The 16,562-nt window shown below is 39.0% G+C and overlaps 1 protein-coding gene across 4 annotated transcripts in view; it reads left to right on the top strand.

Annotated features, from left to right (window-relative positions):
* Positions 1-14,916, top strand: part of DLG2 (discs large MAGUK scaffold protein 2) — a 1,673,246-nt gene extending 1,658,330 nt beyond the window's left edge. For all 4 annotated transcript variants that reach the window (XM_039848192.1, XM_039848194.1, XM_039848195.1 and 1 more), the window contains 4 exons: positions 1,813-1,985; positions 4,075-4,184; positions 8,377-8,468; positions 10,168-14,916. In XM_039848192.1, coding sequence (XP_039704126.1) covers positions 1,813-1,985; positions 4,075-4,184; positions 8,377-8,468; positions 10,168-10,274 — 482 coding nt within the window. In that variant the 3' untranslated portion in view covers positions 10,275-14,916. The remainder of the gene's footprint in view (positions 1-1,812; positions 1,986-4,074; positions 4,185-8,376; positions 8,469-10,167) is intronic.
* The last annotated feature ends 1,646 nt before the right edge of the window (positions 14,917-16,562 follow it).

Raw genomic sequence — 16,562 nt, 5'->3', positions numbered from 1 at the left:
TTTGGGGAAGATGAAGACAAGAAGGTATATAAAACCTTAACCTCTAGGTCATTACAGACTTTAATCTACTTTCTTATCATTATAGACAATCATCAGATCTCCTGGTCTCTGAATATGGACCCATAAAATTCTATCTTCTCTACCTCCTTTCTCTCTACCATACCTTCCCCACTCCCCTACCTCCATCTACCTCTATTCCCACTGTGTTACATAAAAATTAGAGGGCTTCTGTGTATGTAGAGAAAACACCAGGAAATTTTAATTTATTAGATAATTGAGCTCTTAAATTTGATCCCAAATTTTTCTTTCTCACTCTACATTTTTTAAGCTTTATGCTTTGAACTGTCTGTTACATTGCATTACTGCAAATGTCCCCTGGAATACATAAGAATAGCAGGAATTGTGTATGTGTACAGGACATGGACTGAGGGAACTAGGATGATGGGTATGTCTCATGAGGCATTCCCAGCAAGTGCTCTGGGAAGAGATCCTGACATAGAAAATAGCCTGAGAAAGACTCTAGATAAAATAATCAAGTCAAACTCTATTCATAGCAACTTCCAGTTTGTTCCTCCACTTCTGAAGTAAAAAATTAAAAAGTCAGTTCTTAAGCACCATTTCCATTTTACCCTCCACCTTGTACACTCTTCTCTTTCTCTGTTTTTAATTAATAACATACTTTATGATAACCAATACATATTCATTGTACAAAACTTGGAAAATGCTTTTTAAAAAGTTAAACAATAAAAAATATACAGAATTCCACAGATAACATCACAGTTAGTGTTTTCTTAGATTTCCACCCCTTCTTTCTTTCTATACATGCATTTTCTCCTGTGATTGAGGACATATTAGATAAATACAGTATTTTTTGTTTAACATTATTTAAAATTTTATATAATTATTTTAAATTATATTATGTCATAATTAATCATTGTATGATATTTTTCTTTTTGTCTCATATAATTATATATTATAATTACTATCTATAACTGATAAGCTAATATAACTGAACATCTTGAAAGATAAAGTTTTAAACAAATTTTGACAATTTTTAAGACAGATTCCTAGAAATAGAATATCTGAGTCAAAGATTGAAATTATATTAATATTTTTATTTATATTGATAGATTGCCCTTTTCTGATGAAGTTTAGTCACGTCTAGCCATGATTAAAGTTTAGTCCCATCCTAACTGTGATAATCTCATTTTACGTCTTTTAAAATCCCTGAATGTATTTAAACTGTATGTCTTTTTATTTTCTGGTTATATGACACATTTTCTTGCTTCTTTGCTCATCCCATAATCTTTTATTTTGTGTTGGACATTGTGATGCTACATTACTGAGAGTCTGGACTTTGTTATCTTCCTTTATAAAATATTAAGTTTTTGTTCCGACAGGTAATAGTTTACTGACAGATCAGCTTCTTCCAATAATGACTTCATTTTAGACTTTGTGAAGACAGGCCTAGGGTAGGTCTAGAGTAATCTAATTTGTGGCTTTTCTGGGGCCATTATATGACCTCTAGACTCTCCATTTAGAAATAGAAGTAGAATAAATGGAGTTCCCCTCATGTGTTTCACTTGTCAAGAATAATAGTCCTGCACTGATTATTATCTGATGACTGAAAATAGCTATTTCATATATTTTGTCTAATTTTATAGTTGTTTACAGGGGGAAACTAAAACTGGTACCTGTTGCTATGTCATGGTCCTTCATATAACATATTTTTATGTATCTATGTTGAGGGTGTGGTGAAGAAAACAAGTATAAATATACGACATTAATTTTATTATTTTTTGTTTTACAAAGATACTACGAGGCCAAAGCGTGACTATGAGGTGGATGGCAGAGACTATCACTTTGTCATTTCCAGAGAACAAATGGAAAAAGACATCCAAGAGCACAAGTTTATAGAAGCTGGCCAGTACAATGACAATTTATATGGAACCAGTGTGCAGTCCGTGAGATTTGTAGCAGAAAGGGTATGTTCACCAGTCATCTTACACCTCCTCCCCTGAAGAAGGGTCCCAGGTGGCAAGATGCATTTTGGTCATTATTCTTTCCTGATTATAGTTGTAATTTTTGATTAAATATTCCTTTTAAGACCTCTAAGCAGAGAATCACTTTAGAACGAGGTTGCTAATCTTTGCTCTAATCTCAATAAAATATGCCAATTGACTTAAGGGGTGGGGAAGTATAAACCTAAAGACAATTAACAGCTTAAAGTTTATGAAGATTCATTTTGTCCTTTGCTCACTTATCTTTGACCCCGGTAAACAGCATTGAATTTATTAAGGAAGCTTCATTACTCTTGGTTGTTTAGATCGAGGTCCTCAATTCTTTTTAATAGCAGGAGTTACTTGTTATCTTCCTGAAAACTTGAGGTCCTCATGATGGAGGGTAAATAGATGGAGAGGACTGCTTAGCCAGCTCAGCTGGCAGAAATTCCAACTTAAGGGAGGTGTAGATACTGCAATTCTTTTCCTGCTGATAATTTCAAGGGAATGGAAAAGGAGAGAATGTTCAAGAGGGAATAGGATAGGAAGGCACCCGAGTGTGGCTTTAAGCTCTGCCTATAAAGACATCTTAATCTGTAAACAGATGACCAATTTAACAGGAGGGGGAAAAAAAAGAATTAAGAGGCAATCACATTGTAACAGAATTAGTATTTATTGGGTTGATTTATTTTGATACAATCTTTTTTACAAAACCTCTTTTAACGTACTGGTAAAAATAAACAAACAAACAAGAAATTTTAATGTCTATCTGAGAATACACTAAGAAGTTGCATCTGTTTTCCACCCTCTCAAAAGTTAGGTTCTGTGAGGTATATTATACTGTTTGTAATTAGTTTCCTAAATAATTGCATTTATTTTCTTCTTTGAGCATGTAGATACAATCTTTGTTAACTTAAGAGGTTCTGGCCAGCGAATAATCAGACAGAATTTAGAGATTTTTATGTAGCTGCTGCACTTCATAGATAGTAAACTTGGAATTTACTACTTAAGTGATAAAGGCTTGAACCTTCTCAGTGTGTTTCTCCTATAAGAGCTCAAGTATTTATGAATTCTGTTCATTTTCATTTGGATATTATAGATGAGTTTTTATCCCCATTATTGATTTAAGACTGTTCCTATCTGCATAATATGCTTTTTTTCTTCTCATGTAAAGTTCTTCTAGCATGAGGGTAATGAGGCCATTTCTCTCCAGGAGGTAGAATATGATGTGTGGCAAATAAATCTACTTTTCCAAAAATACTTAATAAAGCAATTCCTTGTTCTGAGCACTCATTGCAGTGGAAGTCAAGTTAAATGAGGTGTGCTATAATGTAATAGAGTTTTTATTTGTTAACAAATTTACATACCCTGTGCAAGCCTCTCTCATAGCATTTAAGATATAGTATTTACAATAACTCTTTTTGTGTCTGTCCTCTGCTAGACTGAGCACTTCAAGGGCAGGGTGTATATAAGCATTCAGCAAATGTTTATGGAATTGTTCTCAATTCACATAATTACCATTTCTCCAAATTTAACATCAGGCAAGGTGAGACAACAAGGTGTCTGTTCATTCCAGTGCTCAGGCTTTGGGTTTCTGTCCTTCTAGCACTGAGACTTTAGGCAAGTAAGTTAATATTTCTAAGCTTTAGTCTTCTCTTCTCTAAAATACTGTTGATAATATGAACCTCATAGATTTGGGAATTTCTTCTTGACAATTGTCTTCAGAGATGGTTTATGAGCTTCATGAGAATAGACTCACATTACACTTGTCTATATATATTTCTTTGTGCAAAACATTAGATTTATTTAAGAAAACAAAGTTAACTGAGATGACACATGTGAAATGTCTATCCCAGTGGCAGACACTTAGTAAGGGGGTAATAAATATGAGTTATGGCAAGCATTCAGTAATGACCTATACATCTTTCATTTATGCTTTGCAGTGATCCTTTGTCAAACCTTAGAAATCCATTATTCCTTATCTTCTCCTAAAGTACACTTACATTTTTTTAGGGGGTGTTGGATTATGATCACTTTTTCTGGATTAACTCCATATTTTTCTTCTTTCTACCAGGGCAAACACTGTATACTTGACGTATCAGGAAATGCTATCAAGCGGTTACAAGTTGCCCAGCTCTATCCCATTGCCATCTTCATTAAGCCCAAGTCTCTGGAACCTCTGATGTAAGTGGAGGCCACTGGGGGCCTTCATCCGGTTCCCTGTTCCATATGACACAGCACATTATTAATAGCTTTTTGTCACAAATGCTTACAAATGGGAAATGCCACTGTTGATTTTTTATGCATTTCCTTTTTTAAAAGCTATATTAAAATTTTTTTTGAGCCACTAGAGACATAATGTCAGTAACTCCTTAAAATGTCCTCACTAATGTTTCTCGACTTTTTTTCATTTCACAAGTTGTTTTGTGTGTGTGTGATTGTTTTGTTTTGTTGTTTTAAAGGTAGGTTGATTTAGTTTGGTTTGCTTCTTCAGTTTTGTTTTACAAATGATAGGTAGCATCATCTTTGAATTGTCTATTTCTGAGAGCAGCTCCATTGGTAAATCTTTTTAAATATGTAGGTTTTTATAGAGGGAGCAGACAATATTTTAGACTCTTTTCATTGGCATTTCACTTTGCTCTATCATAGAATTCTTGTGTTCCTTAATTAAAACCTCATGAATATAGACCACTATCTTTAATAGGGAGTTTTTAAGACCTTAGAGTATTTGACAAGGTACAGAAGTGAACCACAAAGCACTGGAAAAGAGTGCTTATGGAAAGACCAAGAAAATGAAATTACTTAATCCCAGAGATGAAAATAGCTACTTGCAGAGGATAACGGCTAACTGTTCCGCATCTTCTCTAAAGATGAAAAGGCGAAGTGAGCTGCAGTAGCTGGAATCGAAGCCAAGAAAATTAAGTTAAACACATAGTTGATCTCTGGGGAAATTGCCAGAGCTGTATCTTAAAAGCAGACTATATTCTCATAAATAAAATATGGACAAAGTTTCTTACCAGGATGAAAAACTAAAATTGGGAGGTTGCTGACAATTCAGCCACATGAATTTAGGTCTTAAATTTTAACATAAAGATTATTGCCCATAGTTGGCACATAAGAAAATATGTGTTAATGTTAAAATAATGATTCTGATAGTATTATCCCTGATCATGTATATTAAGTTTCTCCTCGTGTAGGATATTGTGTGGGGTATTACATAAAGTGAAGTAAGCAACCACAAATTTCATCATGTAAAAGTAATTTCTAATTCTTAAAGAGCCTCGTAAAGAGCCTCAAAAATTATTAATGCTTACATTAATAATAGGATTCAAAAAATAGCCCTCTCATCCTGGAAACAGCATTTTAAAGGCCTGTTTCATAAATAGAAAAATGAATTTCCACATCATAAACATGCAGTGGGATAAATGGCTTCCTGGGGAAGTGAGGCCTGTGGGAGAAACAGCAGTTACGCATTTGGTTCAGTGTGATATTGGGAGACATTCCCATCTGGTACTCAGTAGGAGAAGGTCTACTTCCTTCCACAACTATAAGATGACTTATTTAGTTTTGCCTTAGGGCATCGTCACAGTCACTTATCACCAAGGAAGATTAAACATCCTGAAGGTTGGATTCCTCCACCAGGATAGTGAATCTGACAGAATTTTCTGCAGCCATAGTCATATGTGGTGACATTCAAACCAACGTGCTCTCATTCGTAGATGCTTGATGTTTACTTTCCAGTTCGCTCTTTTCCAAGAGTTTTACTTCAGGAGCAAAGCTGGCATGAATTGCCCAATGCCCAGGGAGGAGTGAATGCTAGGTCAGCTGGAACAAGAGCATGGCAGCTGTCACATCTAGGCATTGATACATCATCACACACATTATTTCTCAAGTGCATCGTCCACATCAAACCACAGAGCTTATTAGCACATGCATAGCTGACTCTTCAGAGAAGCATAAAATCAAGGGCATGTATGAAAGAGATGTTCTTTTTATATTGTGTTGCCTCGTGACTTCCATTCCCTGTCCTGCCCAATGGCAATGGGAAGCTTTCCCGTGTCTCTTCACCTTGCCCCAACCTGCTCTTGCCTTCTCGCTCCTGTGATAGCCTGTGTTCACTTCTGTATTCAACTGTGAGATAATTATATTTATTTGTCTAGCTCTCCATGCATTCATTCACTGACTTATTCATTCAACAAGTAAGTGCTGAGTCAGGCTCTGTGCCGTGGTCTCTTCCCTCAGAGAATTCACAGATTAGGCAAAAAGACAGAACAAACCCATAGATTAGAGGTTTAAAAACCTAAGCTTAGTCATCACGACAATAAGTGCAAAGGGAATATAGAGAAGACAGATCAGGATGGGCCAGGGAAGTCAAAAAAGATTCTGACCTACATGATTTCTTGACATCTGAAGCAAAACGCCATCTTTCTGTGAAACGTTTCCCTTGGTCTAGCCCAGCATCTTCTGTACCCGAGAGTGACAGCCACTCACAGCTTCTAGGGCTAGTGCTATGTGGGAGGAGAATCATGGACACCATCGCTCAGGACGAGATGAGTTTATTTCAACAATAAGAGCTCACAAAATTTTGCTTCTGTGTATCGCAGCCATCAGTGTCATGTACAGAATCATGTTAACGTCTAGCTTTAGTTATTTATTTTTTCCAAATAAGGCTCTTGGTATAACTTTTAACCAATTTTACTTAAAATTGTTTAAAAAATCCTTACACCAGATTTACTCTTGATTAAATGTACAACCTTACACAAGTCTCTTTACTACTTCAGGCCTCATTTACTTTCTCTGAAAAAAGGAATTTGCTGAGACTACATGTTCCAGCCCCAGATCTCTGGCTTCCTTAATGGAATGAAAGGCAGCAAAGTTGTCAAAATTTTATGTGCACCTGTGATGGTCCCGATGGACTAACCAAAATGTCTTTGCTCTCGGCCGGACTTTTATCAGCCTAACACAGTCACGCTGGTATTCTTATGATAATCAGAGGCAATGACTGGCAGTCTTTGATTAATGAAATGTCTTTGATTAAGAAAAATGGGAAGATAAATAACATGTGCAGTTTGGTAGGCAAAAAAATTTAACACCAGAGGACATAAGAGGATAAAGCTGCCACTGGTTAAGAATCTGTAATTAGGTAATTTTTCCATCTTCCTCCCACCTCAATTTGTCCTTGAGACTAGGTTGGATTTAAATAAACTTAAAATGATTAAGCAGCACTTACATACAGATAATGATACACCAATGGTTAACAGACTAACAGAAAAAAAGGGACAAAGAGTCCCTGGCACAATTTCTTTACAGACCATCCTCTTGTCAGAACAAAATAAACAAAAGTAAGCTTCAGAGCTTCCTACCAAGCTCCTCTATCCTTGCTCGCTATTTAATATTACTTGCTTATATTCTATTTGGAAATATTTTGGTTCCAGGGCTTTTGATTGTTACAGTCTCTCTGTGTTCATTTTAATTCAAGCCTTCTTTAGCAGCTCCTTAAGATTCCATTTGATTATAAAAACAGGAAGTTCGGGGCTCTGGTCGCTGCAGACATACCTCGCCATTAACAGAAGTTTAGCATCAAGAGCTGCAGATGGCTGTTCAGCCTGAAAGATACACATGCCCGAGGGGCCTGTCACTTCTTCTATAATTCTTTGGAAGCACTTTCTGTGCTTCTCCACTCCACATGTGTCCTGCTGCACGTTAAAGAGGAACAGCAGCCCTTGGGGAGGATGGGGTAGTTGAGAAATCAAAGCCTGCAAGGCCGGGACCTGAGAACAGTCAAGTCGTGTTCTCTCAGATGTAACGAGGTCCAAAATGCTGTAATATACCTTCCCTTCTCTCCATCTTTTGTCCTCCCTTTGACTACCCCTGGAAGATTTAGTTCAATTCTACATGCCACATTTAATGGAGATAGAGCTAGACCAGAACAAAGTCCAAGGAAAGGTGGACAGGAAGGTTAGGATTTGGAAATCATGTCCAAAGAGAGAAGGAAGGAATTAGGACAGATTATTCCGAAACAGTGGACACCTCAAGGGACACGTAAACACTTGATTTAAAGACCCTGGTGCCTGTCGTGGAAGAAGGAAGTTTAGCTCCTATCTATGGGACTGCAGAAGACAGAACAGGGACCAGTGACTGAAAATTATAAGGAGACAGATTCTGCTCCAATCCAGTGTGGAACCATGAGACTGCCTTCTGAGAAAGTGAACTCCCTGACAAGGAGTCCTTGTTGCTGAAATTATTCCAGCAAAGAGGAATCCAGAATGAAGACCACACTAGGCTTCCTGCAAGATTCATTTTTGTCATACCTTTTACTTTCTCAGGATTTGGGAGATTCCCTGTGTGTTCTAATACCAAACCCTCATTTTCCCAGGGAGATGAACAAGCGTCTAACGGAGGAACAGGCCAAGAAAACCTATGATCGTGCAATTAAGCTAGAACAAGAATTTGGAGAATATTTTACAGGTAAGTTCATTTACCCTTGGACTGTGAGAAAGGAAATAAATTTTCTGACATTTGGCATAGATGTGGGCCTGGTATATCTGGTCCCTAAAACCTTCCTGCTGAGAATGCCTAATTTCCCTCTGCTTCACCCACTTGATCCAGACTCAGTTCTTCCTGCTCTGGTTCAGCGGCAGCCAGCTTCCAGGTTCCCAGTGGCCCTATCCAAAACTGAAAACAGTTGATGCCGCTGAGCTATCTCCTATTAAGGAGGTTTTGGCCATCGATGCCTCATTAAGCTATCTTCCTGACATCATCAGAAAACTTGAGAAAAAAAAAACCTTTAGGGCTCAAAGTGTGCACTGGCCAAAGCAGACACTGTTGAGAAGCAGTCTCAGGTCCTCCGTTCTCTGCTTCAATGGCCTGGAGGTCTGGTCCGTCCTCACACTGTCAGCACTCAGACAAGAGGCTCGAAACATTCCCCTGTGCTTCGATTAATTCCCTCTCAAGCCTGAACACAAAACTTTTCTTAACATTTCCTTGGAAACATGAAATTTGGGGAATAGAGGAAGATTTTCTTGGCCTGAATAGCCTGGGTTCTCCCATATATTTTCATGAAACACTGATCTAATCCAAAGAGTGACCAAACTTTGTGGAATTTGCCTTACAACTGATACTTTGAAAACAAAAACTTTCCTCCTGAATCACCTTATGTGAAGTTAGAAGTTTTATTTTTTATCTTATTTTGAATAGGAAAACCCAATGGCTTAGTGGTTTGCAAATATGTCTAATTGGGTAAATTTTAAGTAAAATTCCTATCAATAACAGAGATATGAGTTATTTTTCACCCTAAAAGAACATCTAGGTAGGACCATCAGATCAAAACAATGTACACTTGATAGTGGCTATATTCAGGAATAAAATACAGTAATCAAACTCTGAGGAGTGTTTTTGGAAATCTAAACCATGTGTCAGTAGCAATTTATTTCTAAGCCCTATTGTCATGGATAGCAGTGGCTGTTTAGAGATCTAGCTACAAGATAGCTTTTGTTCAAAGGAGATAATAAAATGCACTAAGCAACTGGGTGTTTGGGGTAATACATTAGTAGTTCGTTTATTTCCTCCTATCCATGTTTCTTATAATCATTTGCCATAAGGTATTCTCAATATGAGCAGCCCTATAGAGCAAAATTTCATTTTGCCAGATTACTTGGAGAATGAATGGAGTTTCCTATCAAAAGTTTTGGGCATTGAGGAAGTTAACTAAAATTTCTTCCAAAACCTTTACTATTTTCTCTGTGTCTAAAATATCTGAATTGCTGTCCCTGACAAAGTAAATACAGTACAGAGAGTATAAGACCAGCTTTCTCGGATAAATGGGGAGCTCTAAATGTGAAAATTGATCAATGCCTACCCAGTTCAATGTCTGGCCCAGAGTAGACACCCATAAAAGGTAAACAGATAAATGATTCATTATACATGACTACAGACAGACATGTAGAAAGTGGAAAGACTATGGTGCATTTATTACCAATCCAGAACATGCTTTGAAAGTATTTTTTTTAAATCGTGGATGTGCTCTTACTTGAGTGAATTTTCTGCTTTTTCTTACTAACAAAAAATAATATTAAGCTTCTTGATGAGTTTGTCTGTCACGATTTGAGCTTCTGCTCTGTGACTGATGTTTGATTCTCAACTCTGGGCGTGTTTGCTTTTGTTCTAGCTATTGTCCAAGGAGACACCTTAGAAGATATATATAACCAATGCAAGCTTGTTATTGAAGAGCAGTCTGGGCCTTTCATCTGGATCCCCTCAAAGGAAAAGTTATAAATTAGCTACTGCACCTCTGACAACGACAGAAGAGCATTTAGAAGAACAAAATATATATAATATACTACTTGGAGGCTTTTATGTTTTTGTTGCATTTATGTTTTTGCAGTCAATGTGAATTCTTATGAATGTACAACACAAACTGTGTGAAGCCATGAAGGAAACGAAGGGGCCAAAGGGTGGGACAGAAAAGACACTGCAGTACGCAGGAAGGCTTTGGTTTGCTCGAGGGGCCAGGTGTAGGGATGAACCCCTGACAGGCTTTGTGCCCAAGAGATGGGCAGCCTCCTCACCCCAGCAGATGTCCAGAGCTGATTTAGCTGCTGAGCTCTCTGTGTTTTTTGCTTTAAAGAAAAGTTGCCAGCACTTGAACTTCACCAACCTTCCCATTACTCACATCTGTAATTGGTCCACTTCGAATTTTATAACTATGCACATCCTTTGATTTCTTAACAAGCAAAAGAAAGAAAGGAGGAAAAAAGAAAGGAGTCCCTTTGGAGACGGCATAATATCAGGGAAGGATAAGCGTGTAGTTTCTTTGACTGGCAAAGACGAGCATTTCATAAAATTCGCAAGTATATGGAGGACTGACCTTACTGAGAGGAGGGGATTCCACCTGGTGTTAGCTTTATGATTGTTTATTGTCTATTTTGCCATTTATAAACTGAAAGAAGGCACTAAAGATGATAATAATTTATACAATAAAACTATATTAAATGTATAGAAACAAATTTCTATAGGTCAAAAAAGTTTTGTGAAATATTTTGTAAAGAATAATTAATTGAAGGACTAAATGTATGTACTATCTGCAGATGATCAAATTCAAGAACTCAAAGTTGCACTGTCCCTTCTGTTGCCAATGATCCATTAAGAGCATCTGAGTTCTTTCCAAAGTCTGACACAGACTTCTCCCTCACTTACCTCCCATGATCTCCCTTGCCTATTGGTAATACACTCTCATGGAGCACAGCCCTTAATGAGTTGCCCTCATGGATATTTTTGGAAGACATTTAGTTAATGCATTTTTAAGCCAATGGCTTTCAGAGACAGACTCATGCAAACACACTAAAGGGAAATTTTTGCTTTTCTCTTGTTAAACAACCTGGACCTGCTGTGCAAATAGTTGAATAACTTTGTTCCTAGTAACTTACATACAGTTCTTAAAGGATCATTTAGTATTTTGTCCAACTATGAGTAATTAGAACTTTTTTTTTTGTCTGTTGCACAAGTAACTGAGGTTTTATGACAGCTAAAGATGGTTGAGAGCCATGGAGAGATCTGTCCCAAGATGCACTACTTCTCTGAGGAAGAGAGAAAGAAGTATTTGGTTGGGGTGGGGGTGAGGGGTGCAGACTTTTGTTTCTGTGTACTGGGCAAAGAGAACCATAATGAAAGACAATTAATAACTTTGAGCTCAACCAATTGAACTGCCTTTCTTGGGGGCTGCACCTGGACCAAGTTCATTTTTTTAGCAGTTATAGTAATGATGATTTTTAAAAAAGAAAGAAAGAAAGAAACCTCCCTAAGCCTATATCCTACTTTAGAGTCGCTGGTGACATCAGCACTACTTGAGCCCAGGGTGTTTAGAGAGAGACTTTTCAGTGATCTCGATAACCACTCAACTCTGGTCCATGCATGCCCAGACTAAGCCCCATCGCCTTATTTCTGGGGTACATCCAGACCTGGCAGGGATTCTGCCACACTGTGCAGTAAACCAGCATGCAGGCTGGGATGGGAGAGCCAGAGAGCCATCAGCAGTGATGGGGCTTCTTCAGAGTAGAAACATCAGAGCTCAGAATGAGGGTCTCTTTCCAAAAACAAGCATTGTTCATCTTACACTAAATACCACTGTCTGCTTGGCTGCAGTCACCGAAACAAACCACAAAAATGCAAAGTGATGCATCTACCTATAGTCTTGAGGCTGCCTTTGCCAATGGAAGGGCTGGTGATGTATTTTCCCTCTAATGAAACTTAAATTTCTGGAGCTTTCCTTAGACTGTTCAAAATGTTAAAGATATGTCCATGCCTGCCATTCGCCAGTTTCAGGTCGAGGTCTACTTTCATCAGTATCGCTCCCAGAAGTTTTCTGCCACCAGAATGCCATCCCTGATCCCAGCTCTATTTTTAGGCCACCATTGATAACTTCTTTGGTTTCTCAACTGAGCATGCAACCATTTACTTAAAGGACTGTCATTAATGAGTAGATGTTTCCGCGGGTCGTGTGATGTGCTTTCCATTTAAAATTAAGTATTGCTGTGGCTGAGTACAATCAAATTGAACCACCAACCCTTGGTTTTGTAGTAATATAATTATTTATTTTCCTAGTGTAGATGCTTTCAGATTAGAATTGGCATTTGCACTGATTTTTTTATGTAGATTTATATAAATATATATATACATATATATTTGCTTGAAGAATCACCAAGCAAATTGGTGAGAGGGTCTTTTCCTAAGAATTTCCACCTCCATTTGTTGTGTTGTCTTGCGCTTCCCAATGTTGAGGTCTCTATGGCTCCAATGAACCTGTGTATTTTGCAGCAAATCCTACAACTGGTGTGGAAATGGCGTGAAGGTTACCCAGATTATATCTGGTGCAAATGCACTTGGAGCCTGGGGCCAGACTGGTGCTAACACCGCTAACTTTGTCCGGAGCTCTCTCCAATCTGAAGGCTTGCTGGGGGCGCAATGTCACCTTCACATGCTGGGCCCTTTCGGAAAAGTGCCAGATCGTGTCACTGGTGCTATTTTTCATGCTCTGGTACAATGTGTAGCACCACGGGGGTCTCAGCTTTACCAAAATCAAAATCCCACTTGTCAGCTCATTGCAGGAGCATTTGTTTTTTGCTCTCCTCCCACGGCAGTTGTTGGCCATTTCTTTGCAGGCCTTTTCTCCCAGCCCCAAATTCTTGGATGGGCTCTACCTGTTAGTGAGCTCACCTTTACAAGCTGCACTCAGGTGCCTGTGAGCTGTCTTAGATCCTACTGCCAGCCCTTTGGGACTCCAAGCCAGGGAGAGCTCTCCACTCCTCGGGCTTTCACCTCTGGTTCTTTGTCATTCTCTTCTTCTGCAATCCCTCTCCTCTCTTTATCTCATTCCATCAGTCTTCGGGGTACCTCTGCTTTTATCCTTCCCTCCTGCCTTCTCTGAGTTGTGGATTTTCTCCTGTAGTCCTTCTTTACTCCCTCCCCTTACTTCATTTTTACTTCCCCATCTCTTTGTCTACCTCTCCTTTATTCTCACTCTCTCTTTTCCCTTCTAATCCCCCTTTCCTGTTCTTTCTCTTTTCCTCACATCTCTGATCATCTCCTCTGCCATACCCTGCTTCTTAATATTTCTGTCCTATAAGGGCTCACGGCTGATTCAGACAGCAAGTCCACAGATTGGACTAATGACACAAAAGCTTTGGGGCACCGTTTCACCTGCGCAGCCCAGAAAGCAACGCTGACCGTGAGGTCCTGAACTGGAGCAGCTCCAGCACGCCTCACTGAGCCAGCCTGCACCGCTGCCCTAGCAGTGACGCTGCATGTGCTCTGGGCCCTGCCGGCACCTGGGTGCCTCTGCCTGAAGGCTGGTCCAAAGCGAGCCCACTCCCAGCACCATCCCGTGGCTCCAAGGACACTTCTTTTCAATAAAGGCAGACTGGCCCCAACAATTATTCTGACAGCAAACCTCTTCTTTCTCATCAAAGCCATGCCATCGCCTTGATTTGGAGAGAGACATTTTTTTCCCATTCATAAGCTTTCTTTTTCCCATTTTTATATGAAGCCCCCTCTGCTTTTCAGCTGGTGATTGCCCTGGTAAGGCTGAACGGACTCGCTGGTGAAATAACATCTCTTTTTTCCTGTCTTGGTCCTGCCTAAATTCCTTCAAAAATATTTAAGTCAAGGACTCAGGATAGTTCCTAAATTTATCATAGTAATTTGTCACTCTTGGGGGAAAAAAAAAGGAGGACGTTTTCTTTAAAGCATGTGGAGTACCCCCTGTGACAACTGATTTGCCAGAGGACTCTCTAAAGAATTCTGTGGATATACATTTTACTTATGTGTATTTATGTTATATGTGGTATGTGTATCATGTGTACACATACTACAATGAGTATGAATGAATGTGGATGGAAACCCACACACACACCCCAGTCTGTAAATATCCTTCCTCACTGAAAACTGTGCTTTGGAAATCATATCTTGTACAGCTGTGCAGTTTCTTGTAGCAGCTGAGGACAAGCTAAGACAGGTGGGCAATTGAGACAAAGGTCATCTAAAAGGTACAATTCAGAATCTCCCTAGCAACTCATGAGGACAGACAACCAATGGCAAGGTTGACTCCCAATGGGATGGCAAACTTTTCTTCTCTCCTTTTTGAATTTGTGTTTCTTAAGTGTGTCTTAAATTCTGAGTGCACCAGGCTGTACCCGTTAGAGCCTTTCAATATGACAGTTTTGTGCTTCTCTCCGACAGGATGTTCCTCCATCGAGCTGTAGTGCAGGATGGGAGGGAGGGGGAAATACTCCTTGCCTGGGCTGGAGTTTACAGAGACACTGCACAGCTTACACTCCTGTTAAGTGTAAATATTCGACACTTCCATTCCATTTGTGTAAAAATAAAGCACACACGATTATAAAATCAAGATGTATATTTCATACTCAGTGTGTCCGTGCATATTTATTGCGTTTCCAGGTGTCAGCGATGGCCCCACTGTAAAGATGCTTGAGAGTGTTTATAAACATGTCGTGGTTTTATTATAAGATACAAATATTAAAACAATTTTTACTTTATAGCAAATTATTTTCTCTCAAAGCATAATTTGTCTTATTTCATGAGGAATAGAATCATTCTACTTTTATCAAATTTGTCTGATTTCAGAACTGAAGTGTAGTTAGAGTAGGTTTGCGCTGAGAAATATCGGCACTGCTGAGAGGAACTGGAAGTGGTACTTTTGCATATTTTTAAATATTTGGTTACCGTTCTTGCCTGCTTTTACTCAGGATTTTGCTGAGTGAACAATGTATTAAAAGATAGCTTTTTTAAAAAACCCTCACATCTATATGAAAAAATTAATTCCGAAGTCTCAAAATTGTGAGATTCCAGAAGATACTATAAATGGAAAAGAATATATTTTTTTCTTATCCGATACTTACAATGCAAGGAAAGGCACAAATTGGAAAGATGTCATTATACAGATAATACACTGGGGCCACAAAATATACTAGCTCCAAGTCTCAAAAAAGTCTCAAAAGCTAGAAATGGACTACACATCTCTGAACCTAAGAGGACCTAGCTGTGAATCGATGGTCATTGTATAAATACTAAGACTAAATATCCAGTGACAGAATTTAAAAGCTTCAGTGGGGCACAAAGCTAAAAAACATTGATAGAGAGGCCACCAGCCTTCTCAGCACAGCCACAGAGTCTTTGAAGTTGTCAGGGGACAATGTCTTCTATGGGTCAGGACTGCTGAGTCTCATGATGCCATTCATTGTTCTATGTGACTCATCTTTCCCTTAAGGACATCTCAGGAGGTACCATTGCTATCAGGAAAATGATTCTCTCCCCCTTCAAATGTTACAGCCAGTGTCAACTCCAGTCTTTGTCCCTAATTCCCTTAAGCATAGTTAGGACAGAGCTAGAAAACGTGGGCAAACTTTATTGAAGACTGGGGATAACAGAAGGGAAATAACAGATACACTGATTTAAGGGTTGGACTTAGTGCCCAGCTCCTGGCCAGCTGCCATGTGACAAAGGCCATCTTTTCCCCACCACTCATGGGTCCCTAACACAGCTAGACCTGATGTCAGAACCTTTACTCCGTTACGGCACACTTGAGAGATACTGTATCCACACCTGACTCAGCTCTGCTTTCTTGTGACCCCAGCTACAGGTAAAAAGCATCTGCTGTCTCCATCCCCTTCGCTCCCACATACTAGAATACGAATGGGAGTGAGTCACAGTGGTTAACTTGGATTACTCTTTAATCTGCACCTTAGATGCGGATTCTGTTGCAGTAGGTGCAGGGAGGAGCCAAGAGTCCATATTTCTAATCTCCCAGGTGATGACAACACTGGAGTGACCAGGCTCTAATCCAGTGTTTTTCAAACTGCTGCTGACCTCCAAACCCCTGGGTCACGAACCTGCACTTATTCTTTTTTTTTAATGAAACAGAAATTAGAGTGCTTCACCTGTAGTAGGGACGTTGTTCACGTCAGGTGTAAAATGTATTTCTTACTGTAGGTCATAGTCACAGTTTAAGAAACAGTGTCTGAACCTGCACTCGGCCAGCAACCAGGGGAT

This window comes from Pteropus medius, unplaced genomic scaffold, assembly GCF_902729225.1.
Source record: "Pteropus medius unplaced genomic scaffold, Ma_sr-lr_union100, whole genome shotgun sequence".
In the NCBI taxonomy this organism is placed as follows: Eukaryota; Metazoa; Chordata; class Mammalia; order Chiroptera; family Pteropodidae; genus Pteropus; species Pteropus medius.
This window is presented reverse-complemented; position numbering and strand designations above follow the sequence as displayed.